At 42.5% G+C, this 17,089-nt stretch overlaps 1 protein-coding gene across 4 annotated transcripts in view; it reads left to right on the plus strand.

Moving 5' to 3' along the window:
- The window catches only part of INPP5B (inositol polyphosphate-5-phosphatase B), a 2,334,801-nt gene that overhangs the window by 1,386,322 nt on the left and 931,390 nt on the right, over positions 1-17,089 (plus strand). For 2 of the 4 annotated variants that reach the window (XM_044083533.1, XM_044083552.1), the window contains one exon: positions 9,702-9,795. In XM_044083533.1, coding sequence (XP_043939468.1) covers positions 9,702-9,795 — 94 coding nt within the window. The remainder of the gene's footprint in view (positions 1-9,701; positions 9,796-17,089) is intronic. The other 2 variants (XM_044083543.1, XM_044083561.1) reach the window with 1 other exon arrangement.

Genomic DNA, 17,089 nt, shown 5'->3' on the forward strand with positions numbered 1-17,089 from the left:
TCTAGAAGATCTAAGAATGTTGTCTTGAAGTAGGCAACAGCATTATCTAGGGAGAGGGTTTTTAGAGGGGACTAGTCTGTGTATTTTAGAGAGTTAGAGAAGGTATCAGGGTTGAAGTTTTTCATGGAGCGTGTAGAGAGATAAGTATGTGGTAGTTGTAAGGAGGAGGGAAATCAGTGAGCAAAAGAGGGGAGGTGGTCACTGAGAGAATTGGGGTAGGTGCCACTATCAGAAATATAGTGGGGGTGCGAGATTTGAATCCAATCCAGAATATTGCCGGAGGAGTAGTCCTTGGAGGGTCTGGTGGTTGAGCTGATTAGCGGTGAGAAGTTATATAGGTTAATGTTTAGATTGTTTGTAGAGAATGGTGGCCCAGTTAATGTTAACATCACCAAGGATAATGGTCTCGTTGCTAATATTAGAGGAAAACTAAGAGAGGATATTCTCGAGAATGGGGATATTGTCTCCTGGAGGAATGTAGAGAGCGGCTATGCATATATTTGTGTCTATTCATCTGAAGTAGGGCAAGTGTTAGTTCGGCATTGGCAAATTGGGGAATGGGTTTAGAATAAGGGGTAACTGAGAGAGAGGAGGAACAGAGGAGAGCAACTCCGCCCTCTTTTTTGTGGGTCTGGTCTTTCCTAATTAAGTAATAGTTGGGGGGATTATTTCAGAGTCTTTTATGTGGGGTTTTAGCCATGTTTCTGAGATGGATAGGGGTCTGGTTGGTTATGGAGAAGCTATGCATGGAAGTTAGGGATTTTGTTACATAGGCTTTGAGCATTCAATGTAGTGAAAAGAAAGGATTTTCCGGTTGAGGAGGTAGTAGGTGGGGGTGAATTTGACTTATGAGGAAGAGAGGGGCCAGGGTTAGGATGAATGTCACCAGAGAGAAGGATGGTAATGAGTTGATGGATGTGACAAAAGAGGTATTTAGGGATCTTAGTGTCTGTTTTGAGAGCCAGGTAGCTTGTAGGAGTAGGATAGATTGGGATTGGAGGAGGGAGTGCCTGTGGATACAGATAAGTTTGTAGGGAAAAAGGAGACAGTTATTGAAGGTGGCACTGAATCTGTCGGCCAGTATATTGGCAATATCTGTTGGCTCGGTGTAGGAGGTACCATTGTGCAGTAGCTCAGAGCAAATCTGGGTATTACCATGGAGATTCCTTACATAACTATAGAAGGCCTTGTGGTTGTCTTTACTATCTGCTACAATTCTGTTTTCATAGCTAGCTTTGGAGGATTTGATGAGAGATCTCAACTTTTTGTTGAGGCTGATAAAGGGAGTTTTTCCAGTCTTGGGACTTCACCTTATTCTTCATCAGTTTCCTCCTTCTGTTGTAGAGTTTGTTTATGGCAGGGGACCACCAGATTGGCTTCCTTTTTTTGGAGGAGAGCGTCTTGGTTCTTTTGGGTATGGCGAGATCCATGCATTTGTGTACATGTTTGTATAGTGCATTAATGCATGATTCGGCAGTCATGTAACTATTCTCCATTTGCATGGGTGCCGTGAAGTTAGCCACCTCTGTTTTTAGGAGCCCAAAGTTAGCTTTGGAGAAGTTTTTTATGGTGGTTTCCCTTGCAGGGGGGGGAGGGATGTGGATATCCAAGGTGATTAGTTTATGGTCAGATCTAACCAGGGAGAAGTTGACTATTGGTGTAGAGCAGTGATTGCCCATGTTGGTAATGACCAGGTCAAGGATATTGCTACCTCTAGTGGGGATAAGAATGAGCTGGTCCAGAGCATTGGAATTAATAAATTCCAGGAAACATTGGGCAGGTGTATTGGTTCATGAGTAGCTTTCCCAGTTAATGGAGGGGTAGTTGAAGTCGCCCAGTATGAGGATGTTAGGTTGGACCCTAATATTCTCCAGGGTGCTTAGGAACGTGGAGTGTGAGTCTTTGAACATGGTTGGGGGGACCTATAGCTTAGCTGCATCTGAAGTATCGCAGATGCATTATGATTGGCTACCAGTCTGGAGGTGTGCGCATCCTTTATGAATATGGAAACACCACTGCTTTTGGAGCTTCGGTCCAAATTCTGGGGCCAAAAGGTGTGGAATGAGTTGTAGCCTGGTAGTGCAGGGGTGCTTTCTGCTGCCTTGAGCCAGGTCTGTGTTACAGCACAAATGTCGATATTCTCCATAGTGCTTCGAGCGAGTGCATTTTGAGATTTAGACTTCTAACATTGAGCAGCATGACCCTCAGATTGCATTTGTTTGTAGCTGTTACAGTGGTAATTTGGTCTTTGGAACACTGCCTAAAAAAAGCACTATAGGGGTACACTGCTCGATGTTGTACATTTTCAGTGTTATGAAATTCGATGGTATGAGTTTTCAGTGTTTTGGGTTTTCGATGTTATGGTCCCAGTGTTTTGAGTTTCAGTGTTATGAGAATTAGATGTTTTGACGGGGAACCATTGTTATACCCCAGGCAGACTTCAAAGAATTTTTCTTCATGTGGATAGCAAGTGTTGGAGGTGTGATGGAGAAGGAAGAGGTAACTAGAAACATATGTTTTGGAACTGTACTGAGTTGGCAGATTTTAAAAATTCCCTACAGAGTAATCTTATCAGAAATACTGGGTGAGATATGAGTAAGGAAATTATTCTTTTGAGCAGGGTTATGGATCTGATTTGCCTAGACATAGTAAGGCCTTATTAAGTTTAATTTTGTTGGGGGCCAAAAAAGCATTTACTGAAAATGGAAGTCAACGTGTACAACAACTATATTTCTGGTATTGAATATTATAAAAGAGATAAAAAAACTGGAAGAGAGATGATGTTCATCGTGCATACAGCTGCAGTCATTACAGATGGGTTATCCTGCCGTAAGGCGGGTCCTCGGTCGGCCGAATTCCAAAGTCTAGGTCCGGCGTTGGTTGTCGTCGCTTCTTCCCTGATGTCAGTGCGGCAGGGGTATAAAAGAGGCAGCCGACGCCATTTTCTTCAGTCTTTCTTGCCGCGCGGTGCTCGAAGCAGAAGCAGTTCGCAAGTGCCGGTCGGCCAGCTCCTGAGATTTACGAAAGTATTTCAGCCGAAGTCTTCTTGAAAGTTAAGTACCCCGTTGGGGAAACTTTTCTTGCCTCAGACTGATGTCAGACAAAGTTAATAATTGCATTTCTTGTGGGAAGCAAATACCGCATAAGGATTTCCACTCTTTCTGTATACCTTGCTTAGGCCCAGACCACGACGTCTCGGCCTGCTGTTTTTGTGCTAGATTCAACAAACGCACTATTAAGCGCCGGGCAGAGTTCGCCCTTCACTATTTTGGCAAAAAATTTAATTATATTATGTCATCGGATACTCCAGCTCCAGTTTTGAGCAAAAGACGCAAAGATAAGGACCGACATTCGAGGTCCGCACAGTCTACTGAGACCACGCTAAGGCCGACTACCAGTTCTCCGGTACTCAGCGAGGCGCCTACGCAGCCCCTGAGTACCGATGATGCTACATTACCGGTGTCTTCAGTACCCAAGGTCGCAGGCTCCTCTGCCCCCATTCCTACTGCAGATACCGACGCCACTCTTGGCGGGGAAACTCAGAATTTGGACAGGCCTGCCATTTCTCAAGGCGTCTTCAGGCCTTCCTCGTTTTCTATTAAAGTCTTCACTAAATCTAAAGCAGTCATGAAATCCAAAAAACAGGGTCCTCAGACCCCCTCTCAAGGCCCCATGCCTAAAAAGCAGATGCTTAAAATGGCTGAGGATTTGATTTCTCTTATTAGGGGTTCTCAGCCCCCTCTGACAAAAGGCCCAGATTAGAGGAAGACTACCCTTCCTCAGATCAAGCTTCCATTACCTCAGAACTATCTGAGGACCAGGATTATACCTACTCTCGATTCGAAGACTCTGATGCAGAGGAGTCTATTCCCTCGGTCTCCCCCCCTGAGGACTACTCTTTTGGGGAAACCCTGCATACATTGAGGGAACACTTTCACTGGGAAGGCCAAGATTACTCAAATTCCAAGAAAAGGCTCAGGGAATTTCTTCGGCTCCCACAACATAGGCCCCTGGCTATCCCTCCTGTTTTAGATATATTGGATGATGTGTACACAGAAGCCAGCCTTAATCCAGATTCTTTGCCTCCAGCTCCTGTTAAACCAGACAGGTATTACCGGGTTCCTGATTCTCACCAGTTCCTATATAAAAGCCATACTGCTGACCCAGAAACTATTTCACAGGGTCCCAAGGGAATTAAGGCCTCTACTGCTAAAAACCCATTACATTCAGAGAGAGATTCCAGAGCTTTAGAAAGGTGGGGGAAAAAGGTGTACACCTCGGCCACTTTAACCATGAGGGCATTAAACAGTCAGATCCATATGTTAAAGTATCAACAGTTTTTGATATCTCAGCTGAAAAGCAAAATGACACAACCAGAACAACCACATTTAAAAGAGTTGCAGGATTTGTTGCATGGTGCAGAGCAAGTGGGTAAGCATACCCTGCAGTGTGGTTTTGATGCTTTAGAGGCCTCATGTAGAGCTGCTGTAACGGGGTCTGTTATACGTAAACATGCTTGGCTCAAAGAGCAAACCTTACCAGATCATGTCAAAGCTAAATTATTGGATGTACCCCTTCAAAAGGATGTATTGTTTGGTGTTAAAGCTGAGGAGGTACTAAAGAAAATGGAGGAAAAAGCAAAATCAATGCAAACAGTGAAAGATTTCCTGCAGGTACAGCCTCCACGTTTCAGCAGAAACTGGCCTTCAAAAAATTGGTCCTTTCCAGCCACGGACAGACCTCAAAGGGGCAGATACAGATGCCCAAGGGGTAGAGGGCAACCTCAGGGATCTTTCAGAGCCAGACAGTGGCAAGTACCAACCCCAAGAGGTGGAGAAGATAGATCACAGTCTTTTAGAAAACAGACACAATTACTTCCCCCTACACCTGCCAAGTAAAGCTTTGATGGCAGCACCTTTGGGCGGAAAACTGACATTATTCTCAAAAAATTGCCATATTATTACAAAAGTCAAATGGATTCTGTACATTATAGACAGAGGCTACAGGTTTCACTTTCACACCCTTCCAAAAATGAGAGGTATGCCAAACCTGCCAAAAAATCAAAGGGCAGAGGCACAAAAACAAATTTCAGCTCTCATGGACATGAAAGTGATTCATGAGGTACCTGCAAAAGAACAATGTGAAGGGCTTTATTCCAGACTATTCCTGGTACCAAGGAAAGACAAAGATTGGAGACCTATCTTAGACCTATCCATCCTAAACACATATCTACAGGTGCCAAAATTCAAGATGCTCACATTACAGCAGCTTCTTCCCATGCTGGGCAAGGAGTCTTGGCTGTTAACATTGGACCTCAAGGAGGCATACCTGCATGTCCCTATCAGAGAAGATTGCAGAAGATACCTCAGATTTCTTGCAGGTTCAACCCATTACCAATTCTCTGCATTGCCCTTTGGCTTATCTACTGCGCCCAGAGTATTTATGAAATGCCTGGCATCAGTAATCGTCTTCTACAGATTACAAGGGATACAAATCTACCCATATCTGGACGACGGCCTGATCCAAGCGGACAGCAAGGACATTCTGCTGCAGTACCTGGCGTTTGTAATAAAACTATTGAACTTTCTGGGATAAACAGTCAACAAAAAAATCAAAACTAATACCCTCTCAACAAATAATTTTCCTGGGTGCCAGCTTGAATACAACCACCCAGATGGCCTACCTCACGCCAGACAAACAAGGGCAACTGTCTCAATACTTCAGAAAAATGGCAACTTTCACCAGGCTAACTGCGAGGAAAGCCCTGCAGGCTCTGGGATTCATGGCATCTTGCATCCTACTACTCCCTTGTGCAAAGCTGCATATGAGGAAACTACAATGGTACCTAAAAAACTTATGGTCTCAACACAGCCACAGTTTGGAAGCAAATATACCACTCATTCCATGCCTTCAAAAGGAATTTTTGTGGTGGGCTCAAGCTTGCCAAAGAAACACAGGTCTCCCTTTCTGTGTACCTCAAGCAACTCAAATCATCACAACAGATGCCTCAGACTATGCCTGGGGAGCACACATGACAGATCAGTGCATTCAGGGAAAATGGACCCGAAAAGAGAAGCACCTGCACATCAACCAAAAGGAAATGCTAGCCGTGCAAAAGGCTATTATGACCTTCAAAGACCTACTGCATCCAGGCCAGCTATTGATAAGGACAGACAACACCACAGTGATGTGGTACATAAACAAACAGGGGGGAACTCATTCCATGACACTATGGAACACAGTAGTGGAATTGCAAATTCAACTACAGGCTCAGTTCCTGCCAGGGAAGGAAAACACACTGGCAGACAACCTAAGCAGAAATATGACAGATCCACACGAATGGAAGTTGCATCCTCAAGTTCTCACAATGATAACTCAGGCATGGGGACAGCCAGACATAGATCTCTTTGCTACCCACAGAAATTGCCAGTTGAAAAAATTTTGTTCACGGACCTATCATCCACAGGCCTGGAAAGTGGACGCACTTTCTTTCAATTGGACAACATTGACAGTCTATGCCTTCCCACCTCTTCCTCTGCTGCCCAAAGTTCTATTAAAAGCCAGAGCAGAGAGGCCGAAAATGATTCTCATTGCTCCAGACTGGCCAAGACAACACTGGTATCTGCTTCTGAAGAGCCTGACACATTCCCCACCATGGATCCTACCTCTAGTCCCTCTTCTGTTGTCCCAGCACAGCTAAAAAACCCTTCACAGCCAACTCAAAACCCTAAATCTAGCTGCATGGAGAATTCCTAGATTTCCCAATAGATTCTGCTCTCCAAGGAGGTGCAGGATGTCATCTTGGAGGCCAGAAGACCTTCTACTAGAAAAGCTTACTCCGCCAAATGGAAACGATTTTGTGCCTGGAATCAAGAAAAGGGCCAGAATCCTTGGGTAATACATATACCTCAAATTTTACAGTACCTAGCTGAGATGTTAAACAGTGGACTTTCCTTCTCCTCCATCAAGATCCACGCTTCAGCCATTTCTGCACAATACAACACAGATTCTCCTTTATTCTCTCATCCTCTCTTAAGGCAGTTCCTCAGAGGGGCAAAGAATATAAAACCTCCAAGGAAACCACCACTCCCTGCTTGGGACCTCAACTTCGTATTGGAAAAGCTGACCCTTCCTCCCTTCGAGCCAGCTTCTTCAACAGAACTACAATACTTGTCATGGAAAACAGCCTTTCTACTGGCTATCACCTCAGCACACAGGGTTTCGGAGCTGCAGGCCCTCATGGCTGTGCAACCATTCATCATTTTCCATCAGGACAGAGTTTCTTTACGAGCCAATCCTTCCTTTATGCCAAAGGTAGTATCCAGTGTAGCTTTGTACCAGACTATCCACTTACCTACCTTTTATCCTAATCCACAAAACAAAGGGGAAAGACTACTACATTCCTTGGACATTCACAGACAACTTTGTTACTATTTGGACAGGACAAAGCCATTCTGGAAATCCGAGCAACTCTTTGTGTCCTATGCTACAGGTGCTCAAGGAAAGGTTATTTCCAAACAGACAATTTCAAAATGGATAGCCCACTACATACGCTTTTGTTACTCATTTCATGGAAAAACTGTGCCTGCATGCATAAGATCCCACTCCTCCAGAGCCACAGCTACCTCTGCAGCCTTCCTCAGGGGGGTACCTACCAAGGACATTTTGGAAGCAGCCACTTGGAGTTCAGTAGACACTTTCTCCAAGCACTACCACCTTCCACTATTCTCTAAATCTAGAGCGGGTTTTGCCACAGCAGTCCTGCAGGGCATCCTTGCTCCTCCTAGTTCCACTTAGTGCCTGCCACCCCTTTTTAGCTTTGGGATTCTTCCCATCTGTAATGACTGCAGCTGTATGCACGATGAACATAGTACAGTTTTGTACCTACCATAAATGTAGATGTTCGAGTCCTCATACAGCTGCAGTCCAGGTTACCCTCCCTCCGTCCCCTCTTAGGACAAGCCTTAGGACAAACACCTTATCATACAACCTATTTGGGGTATTCTCTTATGGTGTATTTGCTTGCAACTGCTGTTTTTTGATTACTTTATATTGCATGTTTGCATAACTTTATGTTTTGCCTTCCTTCTGGGGGCACCTGACATCTGGGGCAAGAAAAACTGAAGAAAATGGCGTCGGCTGCCTCTTTTATACCCCTGCCGCACTGACGTCAGGGAAGAAGCGACAACAACCGACGCCGGACCTAGACTTTGGAATTCGGCCGACCGAGGACCCACCTGACGGCAGGATAACCCATCTGTAATGACTGCAGGTGTATGAGCACGCGGACATCTACATTTATGGTAGGTACAAAACTGTAGTTTTAGAAAAGTGAAGAACCAGATTACGTAAGAGTAAATGGAAGCTGTGGGAACAATACATGGCGTCTATATTAGAACATCGAAGTTTCACAACTTCGAATGTTCTAATATCGACCCCTATTCAGCAAACGCTGAAAATAGCGAAGCTGCGGAACACCAAATGTCTTCCTTGGGAAGGAATTCATTTGGCCGTTCTTGCGGCTTCGCTATGTTCAGCACTGTGGTGGAAAGTTACGGGTCGGGATCAGGTAAGTGTGTGATTGTGTGGACATGAGGATTAGGGCGTGGGGTAGGTGAGTTAGGGTTAGGGCGCAGGTCAGGTAAGTGTGCGATTGTGTGGACGTGAGGGTTAGGGTGAGGTAGGTGAGTTAGGGTTAGGGCGTGGGTGAGGTGAGTGTGCGATAGTGACGGACCTTAGGGTTAGGGTTTGGGTTAAGATAAGTGGATAGCTAGTGGTGTGTGTATAGTTTAGTGTAGGGTTAGATGTAGGATTTTAGGTATATGTGTGTGTGGATTGCTGTTTGTTTGGTGTGCTTGTGTTGTGTGTATGTGTGTCGGAACAACAATTTTTTTCCCTGGGAAAAAAATTTGCTGTTCTGCATGTTTGATATTGAAAGCATTCGACGTTTTAAAAAGTCGATATTCTAATATAGACTCCAGTACATAAATAATAATGTTCAGGAAGAGGAGAGAGGTTTAAGGAAAGGCAGGAATTCAGCAATTTGTTATAATGTTGGACTAGTGATAGTAGAAACAAAGGTATATTATATTTATAGGGAAAAATGTTAAAATGGTTTGTTTTCTTTTCTGTTAATGTATGTTTGCCTGTGTCTTCAGTGATTAATTTAATAAAAGTGTTTAAAAAAGAACTTTAATGAACTCAACTTGAACAAATAATTAAAGCATGAATGTTTTCCAAGTGTGTTTTTTTTTTTTTTACTTTAATATTGTTGCAGTAATTTTGTGTTTTTTTCTTTTAATGTTTCTATGATCCACTGCAATGTGCAAATTTTGATATATACTAACTTTGTTCTTGTTTATCTTTTTTAGTTGTAACATTCTCAGCAGCTTGGTTCACATCTTGCATCACACCCTAATGGTTTTATCAGTCATGCAGAAATAAGTTACTCAAGTCCACTTTATTTTACTTTTGCTTCAAGAGCTATTTAGAAGACGTGGGTGGCTTTGTCATTTATATGCTAGGACTGAAGATTATAGTTATGACAGTAAAAACTTGTGTAGTTTATATTGGCTTGAATCTAGTTTCACTTCTGGTTGTTTTTCTTAAAGTTAATGAAATAGGTGTAAAATTATTAAAACAGAGAAAATATTTAATTGTAAAATAATGCATAAGCACAGATGTTCTACTTTTTTTTTTAGCAGACTCTCCGTCTGACAACTCTGTACAGCATGGAGGCAAACAGAAGGTGAATAGAAAGTCTGAAGAGAACCACCATGAAGACCGCATTGATAGGTGAGGCAATATAGAAGTCTTATCTTAAAGTATATGGACTGTGTTCATTAGGCAAACTGTGTATAGACACTAGATGCTTTTAAGCACTCTTAGCTTATTTTACATGAAAAGACTAAAAAATGAATGCTAGAAAGTGAGAGATTTTTAAAGATACTGTATGCATTTATTACATGGTTTGACATGGTGAACAAAGAGATCTGCTGAGCCAAACGTTACATCCAGGAGTAAAGATGGAAAAGTAATAAAGCCATAAACTAATTTTTATTTCAAGATGTTAAGACAAAATGGTTAGCCATCCATAGCTGCTTGTGTCATTGAGCTTTTCAGATGATCGTTGAATAGTTTATAACAAAGGAAACTTTCTCTAAGAGAGGGTTTCCCCTTGCACTGAAGTATTTTTGTGTTGTTGGAGCTTTTCTTGCTCAACCTATTCCTTTAGTTTTTAGAATCATAGTATATAAATAAATATGTCTGAATCATCTCCAAATTATTTCTGTCAAAGGTGTAAAGTACACCACTTTCAGATGTGATGGCATGTTTAGCTTGTCATGGCATTAACAAAGCTAGCCTTGTTACATTGGCACATTTTACATCTTTGTGCACTGAGAAATTAAATTTATATCTAATTGTATTTCAATCAGTTGCAGACCGATCAGTAAAATTGCAAAATTATAACTTATGGCATTCAGACTTGGTACATAGAGTTGTTAAATACCTTTGGTCTTCTGCTGCCACCACATGACTTCAGCCGTAAAAGAATGAATTTGACATGCAGAATATGTGAAAGTAATCACTTCTTATCAGAGTGACTGCCATGTTAGTTATAATATGGAATACATAATGGCATTTCAGGTAGAGACAGAAATCAGAGTACAGACATATTGAGAAATGTAGTGTGCAAGTATCAATGTTTCAGGATAAATGTTTTGATAGAAATGAGCTCGTGCATTTTGCAAAGGAAGGATTTCAGAATGGATATTGAGAGTATCAGTGGCAAAGGAAAAGGGGGTTATAATACTGGTTGTGAGAGGGAGCCCCAGTAATGAAAGATGAGGAAAAGCGAGACAACAATGGTAGATTTGTGGTAATAAGGCATTGTTGGCATGTATTTATATTTCACCAAAACTACTATTAGGCAGCTTAAGAGAAATTTCACCAGGCAATATTATTTTGGGGTGGGAAATGGAACACTGTTTTGCCATAGTGAGGATGTATTAATGGACCTAGAAGGGAAAATATAACAAAATATTAGATTTCTGAAGACCGTATTTTGAATGGAAGATATCAGTTTACTAGTAGAAACAAAGAGAGAATTTGCATATTATTCCCCAAAGTACAATAACTGTGCTGGAATGGAAGGAAATTATATTTCACAGGACAGTGGATATTTCATTGAAAGCTATGAAACACATCCAGTAAGTATTTCAGATCAGGCACCAGTAAAGACAAAGATAAAGATGCAGGGTATTAAAGTAAAAGGTGACACTGGTGCTGTCCTATTTATTTGTTAAAAAGAGAGGAATTTAAGGAATGGGTAGTAGAAATGATTCTAGAATCATTAGGGAAGTTATTTTTCAGAAAGAATAGCTAGGGTGTTGCTCAGCCGCAGTGGTGCAGCAGTTAGCATTATTGCCTCGCAGCAAGAGGCTCTCCGGTTCGATTCTTGGCTGGAGTGCCTTCTGTGTGGAGTCTGCATGTCCTCGCCGCAATCGACTGAAATTTAAAAGACATGCAGGTAGATGCGTACATGTGTGTGCCTTCTCTGAAGGTTGAGCGACAGGCTGGCAACTCAACACCGTAAAAATCACTGCCAGTCATAAGCAGACCGGAGATCCGCTGTGACGGCCCCTAACCAGGAAAAAACGAAAGTTATGGAAAAGAAGAAGGACGAATTCTTTAAAGAGGTTGTCAAATATTGAAGTATTACAGAAGGAGAATCTCATCGGACAAGAAGAGGAGCACCTGCAGTGTGCTAAAGGAAAAAAAAAGAGAGTAATTGCACAATATGCATGAGTTTAGAAATGCTAGTGATAAGTAACTACTTTTTGATAAGAACTCCAGAGCCCAAAAACTTGTAGTACAATGACTTAGGCAATGGAAAGGTGAAAGGGTTGTCACCAAACCTAGACGATAGCAAAAATAACCAAAGAGCCTAGAGATATTACAGATATTTCAGAAATGTTAAGAACGTTTGTATAAAGCAGAGGAACATGGTAACCATGAATAGGCACAAATAAAAGTATTCACAGAAGACTTAATTATGCCAAGATGTATGACCTGAAATAGGTATCGAAAAGTATGCTCTTCAGAATAAAATAAAAACTTTAGCACCAGTTGGAATAATTAGCTAGGCTTAAAATGTCCTGCAAGGGCAGTTGGCCTGGTACTCACCTATGTACCTAATTATTAAGACTTAAAATGAGACGTAAAGCAATAAAACAAAGCCCTTGTTGATTTGTATATGATGAGCACTTTTGACTAAAAGCCTTTCTCAGATCATAAAGAATCGGGTTTCTCAGGGTTAAAATAAATGAATAAAACACCAGTCATGTGGCTAAATCCAAGCCAACACCTTTTTTTCAAAGCAAATGAGTTCACAGTCAATCAGAGACCTTTATATCTACCATGAATGCTTCCTATATATATAATATCCTAAAAATCAGTATCATGCTAATATAATATTGAAGACCTTTTCCCATATTTTCGGGTTATTAATATTTTTGTTAGTTTGTTTCAGAAGTAATTTATGTGCTTGAAGGAAACCCATCTCCAAGTTGCCAGGTATTGACAATTTCCTTGAAGAACCATCACATAACAGGCTAAGGCAGCCTTGTCAACACTAATCAGTGTTGATGTTATTTCACTTCTTTCTTCCCCCAGTAAATACTTTGGGTTTATATAACTACTTATGGCTTGTGTAAATAACACCAGTCCTTTTAGAATTAAACTTAACAAAAAATCTAGTAGCTCTAATTCTGTTGCTGAGACCGTCATTAATTAATTTCTCTAGGTTCATAGATTCATAGATTAGTACTAGGCTAACTGTCCTTGGGGGGCCATTTTAAGCCCAGCCAGTTACCCCATGTGAGAATCAAACCCTGCACCTTGTGTTTCTAAGGTAAGCACCTTAACTATTAGACCAACCTTCCACCCCAAAATGCCAAGCAAAATAAAGGACATAAAGACATAGTGGACGTTAACTTCTTGTGCCGATAAGAACAAACTCCATGGAATTACTGGTTCAGCATCTGGTATTCTCAGGTGGGATCCCATCCAGGTAGGCCCGACTCTGCTTAGCTTCCGAAACCAGACGAGATCGGGCGCATTTAGGGTGGTGTGGTCATACAAGCAAAATTTTCTTCTTTGTAAAATAGATACATACCAAACTAGAACAGCTTTTGTACCATTGGCCAATGTTGCTATTCCATTATTCATTTTCCCATTATTAATGGAAAAGGCACATATAGATGTCATCAGTTGCTCTTGATGAGAACTTCCCAAAGGGTATAATTGTTCAAAATCCATTACATAAAGACAAATGTGCAGTCACTAGTTTATCTCAACACAGACTTTCTGTGCCATGAACCATTTTTTCAACTACTAATGGGACTTAAAGAATACCAACATCAAGGAAGTGATTTCCTTTGCTCCTCAGTGCTTAATTCTTCACTTATCTCCATGCAGCATCCTTATATTAAAAATTATTTTCTTTAAGGTTAAGGTAAACTTCACATTCCTTTGCTAATAGATTGACTCAGAGTCCTTTGTGCACTTGTCAACATATGCTGTTTTAGAGCTTCTCTCCATGTTCTATTCTTTAAGCATGTGCTTCCCAGAAGTGAAATTGGGGGGGGGGGGTCATTAAAACAAAAAGTCTAGCTTTAATTAATCACCGTATACTGGAAAATGTAATGAAAGCATTCAAAGTAGTAGTGGTGTCTTTTTGTAAACCTGTATTTTCATGTGTGAAGACAGACAGTTCAGCCTACAAATTTTTGTCTTAAATCATTTTAGTAAACTTGCAGCCTTCAACAAGTTATTGTTTTTGAGTATATCTTTGTTTGTATACATTTGGCATTTTAGAGCACTGCCCTTAAAAGCTGTGCTTTAACCTATCTACCTGTAATGATCAAAAATTGCTGAAAGCCAGTTTACCAATCATAAAATAGAAAAAACTTTGCTCTGTCATATGTAGCAAAGTTCAAATTGTAGAATTTTTGGAAAAAGCAGTAGTGTTACCACTGTGAAAATCCTAAAGCAGTAGACCAGATACTTTTTTTTTTCATTCAGGGGAGGCAAGACCTCCTCTGCACCCCCCCCCCCCGAGTTAAATGTAAGACCGTTGTTAAGACTGCAGAACCTCAGGGAGGAGGAGAAATCTAAGTATTTATTTCTTCCTCATGCACATGCTGATGTCCTTCAAGGATGCATCTGCAGTCCTAACATATGGGTTGTCCTGCCTCAGGCAGCCCTTCGGTCGGCCGGATTCCAAAGTCTGGGTCTGGCCTCGGCTGATGTCACACTTCACCCGACGTCATAGCTGCTGTTTATTGGGTATAAAGGCATCAGCCCACGCCATTTTCCTCAGTCTTTCTTGCCGCGCGGTGCCCGAAGCAGAAGCTGTTCGCAAGTGCCGGTCGGTCAGATCCAGAGATTTCTACTACTGAAGAATTCTAAAAAGCTAAGTACCCCGTTGGGGACTCTTTCTTGCCTCAGCCGATGTCAGACAAAGTAAATAATTGTTTAACTTGTGGGAAACAAATACCTCATAAGGATTTCCACTCTTACTGCCTTCCTTGCTTAGGCCCAGACCACGACGTATCAGCTTGTCTAGCCTGTGCTTCCTTCAACCGATGGACACTTAGACGTCGGTCGGAGTTTGCAGAGGAGTTTTTTGGTCCCGCTTTTGCATACAAAATGCAGTCGGAGACTCCGACTACTCAATTAGCTAAAAAGCGCAAGGAAAAGGACCGACACTCGCGGCCCGCGGTTTCGGCTGAAACCACGGTTAGGCCAACCGCGAGTGTCTCGGTTTCGGCTGAAACCGAGGCCCCGGTTCTTCCTTGCGAAAGCATGCCTCCGATAGACGAGGCCTCACAGAGCATGGCTGAATCTGCTACTGAATTTACTGCTACAGAAGCAGGCACCCAGGATTTGTCAGACACTATTCCTTTAGACATATCTACCCCTGCATGTGGGGCTGCTAGACCCCCTGCTTCTATGTCTATCAAGGCTTTTACCAGGGCTAAAGCAGCTAAATCTTCTAAGGCCTTACCTGCTAAAACTCCTTCACATAGGCCTACCTCTAGTTCCCAAATGCTCAGCCTGGCTGAGGATCTCATTTCTTTGATCAGGGGATCCCAACCTCACCCAGACAGGGCCTCTCAGCCCCCTCCAGACAAGAGGCCTAGGACTGAACCCCCGGAACCTGTCTCTACAGATTATTCCTCGGATGACTCAGATATTTCAGACCCTCACGAAGGCCCATATTCTCCTTATGAGGATTCTGATGCAGAAGACTCCATTCCTTCTGCTTCTCCTCCTGAAGAATTTTCCTTTGGGGAAACTTTGCATGCTATGAGGAACACTTCCAATGGCAGGGCCAGGATTTTTCAGATTCAAGGAAAAGGCTTAGGACGTTCTTACACTTACCACAGCATAGGCCTTTAGCCATTCCGCCAGTACTAACAGTTGTTGATGATGCATATAATGATGCCTGTACTGCCCCTGATTCTCTTCCTCCGGCCCCTGCCAAGCCAGACAGATATTACAGGGTCCCGGACACACATTACCATTTGTATAAGGCTCCTGTTGCAGACCCTGAAACCATTTCACAGGGCCCTAAAGGTGTGGCAGCTGCCTCTGCCAAAAACCCTCTTCCCTCTGAAAGGGAATCTAGAGCATTAGAGAGATGGGGTAAAAAGGTTTATACTTCTGCTACTCTTTCGGCCAGGGCCTTGAACTGTCAATTTCACATGATTCAGTACCAGGAATTTTTGTTAGACCAGATAAACAAAAAACTGTCTTCTCCTGAACCTTTAGATCGCAAGTCCCTTCAGGATTTGGTACATAACTCTCAGCAGGTCAGTAACCATTCCTTAAAATGTGGCTATGATGCACTGGAGGCTTCCTTTAGATCAGCTATGACTGGAACAGTGATTCGAAGGCATGCCTGGTTAAAAGAACAATCCTTACCAGACCATGTTAAGTCAAAACTCCTAGATGCTCCCATGGAGAAACAAAGTTTGTTTGGCTCCCCTGCACAGGAGGTTCTAAAGAAGGTGGAAGAAAAAGCAAAATCTGTCCAAACAGTCAAGGATTTCTTACAGGTCCAACCTCCGAGGTTTAGTCGAAATTGGCCTTCGAAGAATTGGTCCTTTCCAGACAACTCCAGAGCGCAGAGAGGCAGAAATAGACACCCCAGAGGCAGAGGTCACTCTAGGGGTGCCTACAGGGGACATCAGTGGCAACCTACCAACCAGAGAAATACTGCCACAGATTCAACTACAACCACTTCCACAGGGCAGACACAATGACTTGGCTCTAGTTCCGCCTACCAGGGAACAACTGGAAGCACCCTTGGGCGGAAAGCTAGCCTTATTCTCCGACAACTGGCATTACATTACAGGAGACAAATGGACTTTACAAACAATAGACAAGGGCTACAGGTTTCACTTATACACTCTACCAAAAAAGAGAGAAATGCCAAACCTACCACCAAGCCAAAAAACAGATGCTCTAAGACAAGTCAACAACTTACTAAGGATGACAGCTATAGAAGAGGTACCACCTATGGAACAAGGCCAAGGATTTTACTCCAGGCTTTTCCTTGTACCAAGAAAAGAAAATCAATGGAGACCTATTCTAGACTTGTCCGCACTGAACACATACCTCATTGTTCCAAAATTCAAAATGCTGACCCTCCAGCAGCTTCTTCCCATGCTGGGCAAGGAGTCTTGGCTGGTGACTCTAGATCTCAAGGAGGCATACCTGCACATCCCTATATGACCAGATTGCAGAAGGCACCTCAGATTTCTTGCAGGATCAGAGCATTATCAATTCTCAGCATTGCCTTTTGGCTTATCTACTGCGCCCAGTGTATTCACGAAATGCCTGGCATCAGTAATTGCTCATTGCAGGCTTCAGGGAATTCAAATTTACCCATACCTGGACTACTGCCCTAATACAAGCGGACAACAAGGCAAAATTAACAAAAGATTTGGAAAATGTCATACAACTGTTGCAAGCCTTGGGATACACAGTCAACATGCAAAAGTCAAGACTAGTACCATCC

This window comes from Protopterus annectens, chromosome 1.part1, assembly GCF_019279795.1.
Source record: "Protopterus annectens isolate FY-2018-M chromosome 1.part1, PAN1.0, whole genome shotgun sequence".
In the NCBI taxonomy this organism is placed as follows: Eukaryota; Metazoa; Chordata; order Ceratodontiformes; family Protopteridae; genus Protopterus; species Protopterus annectens.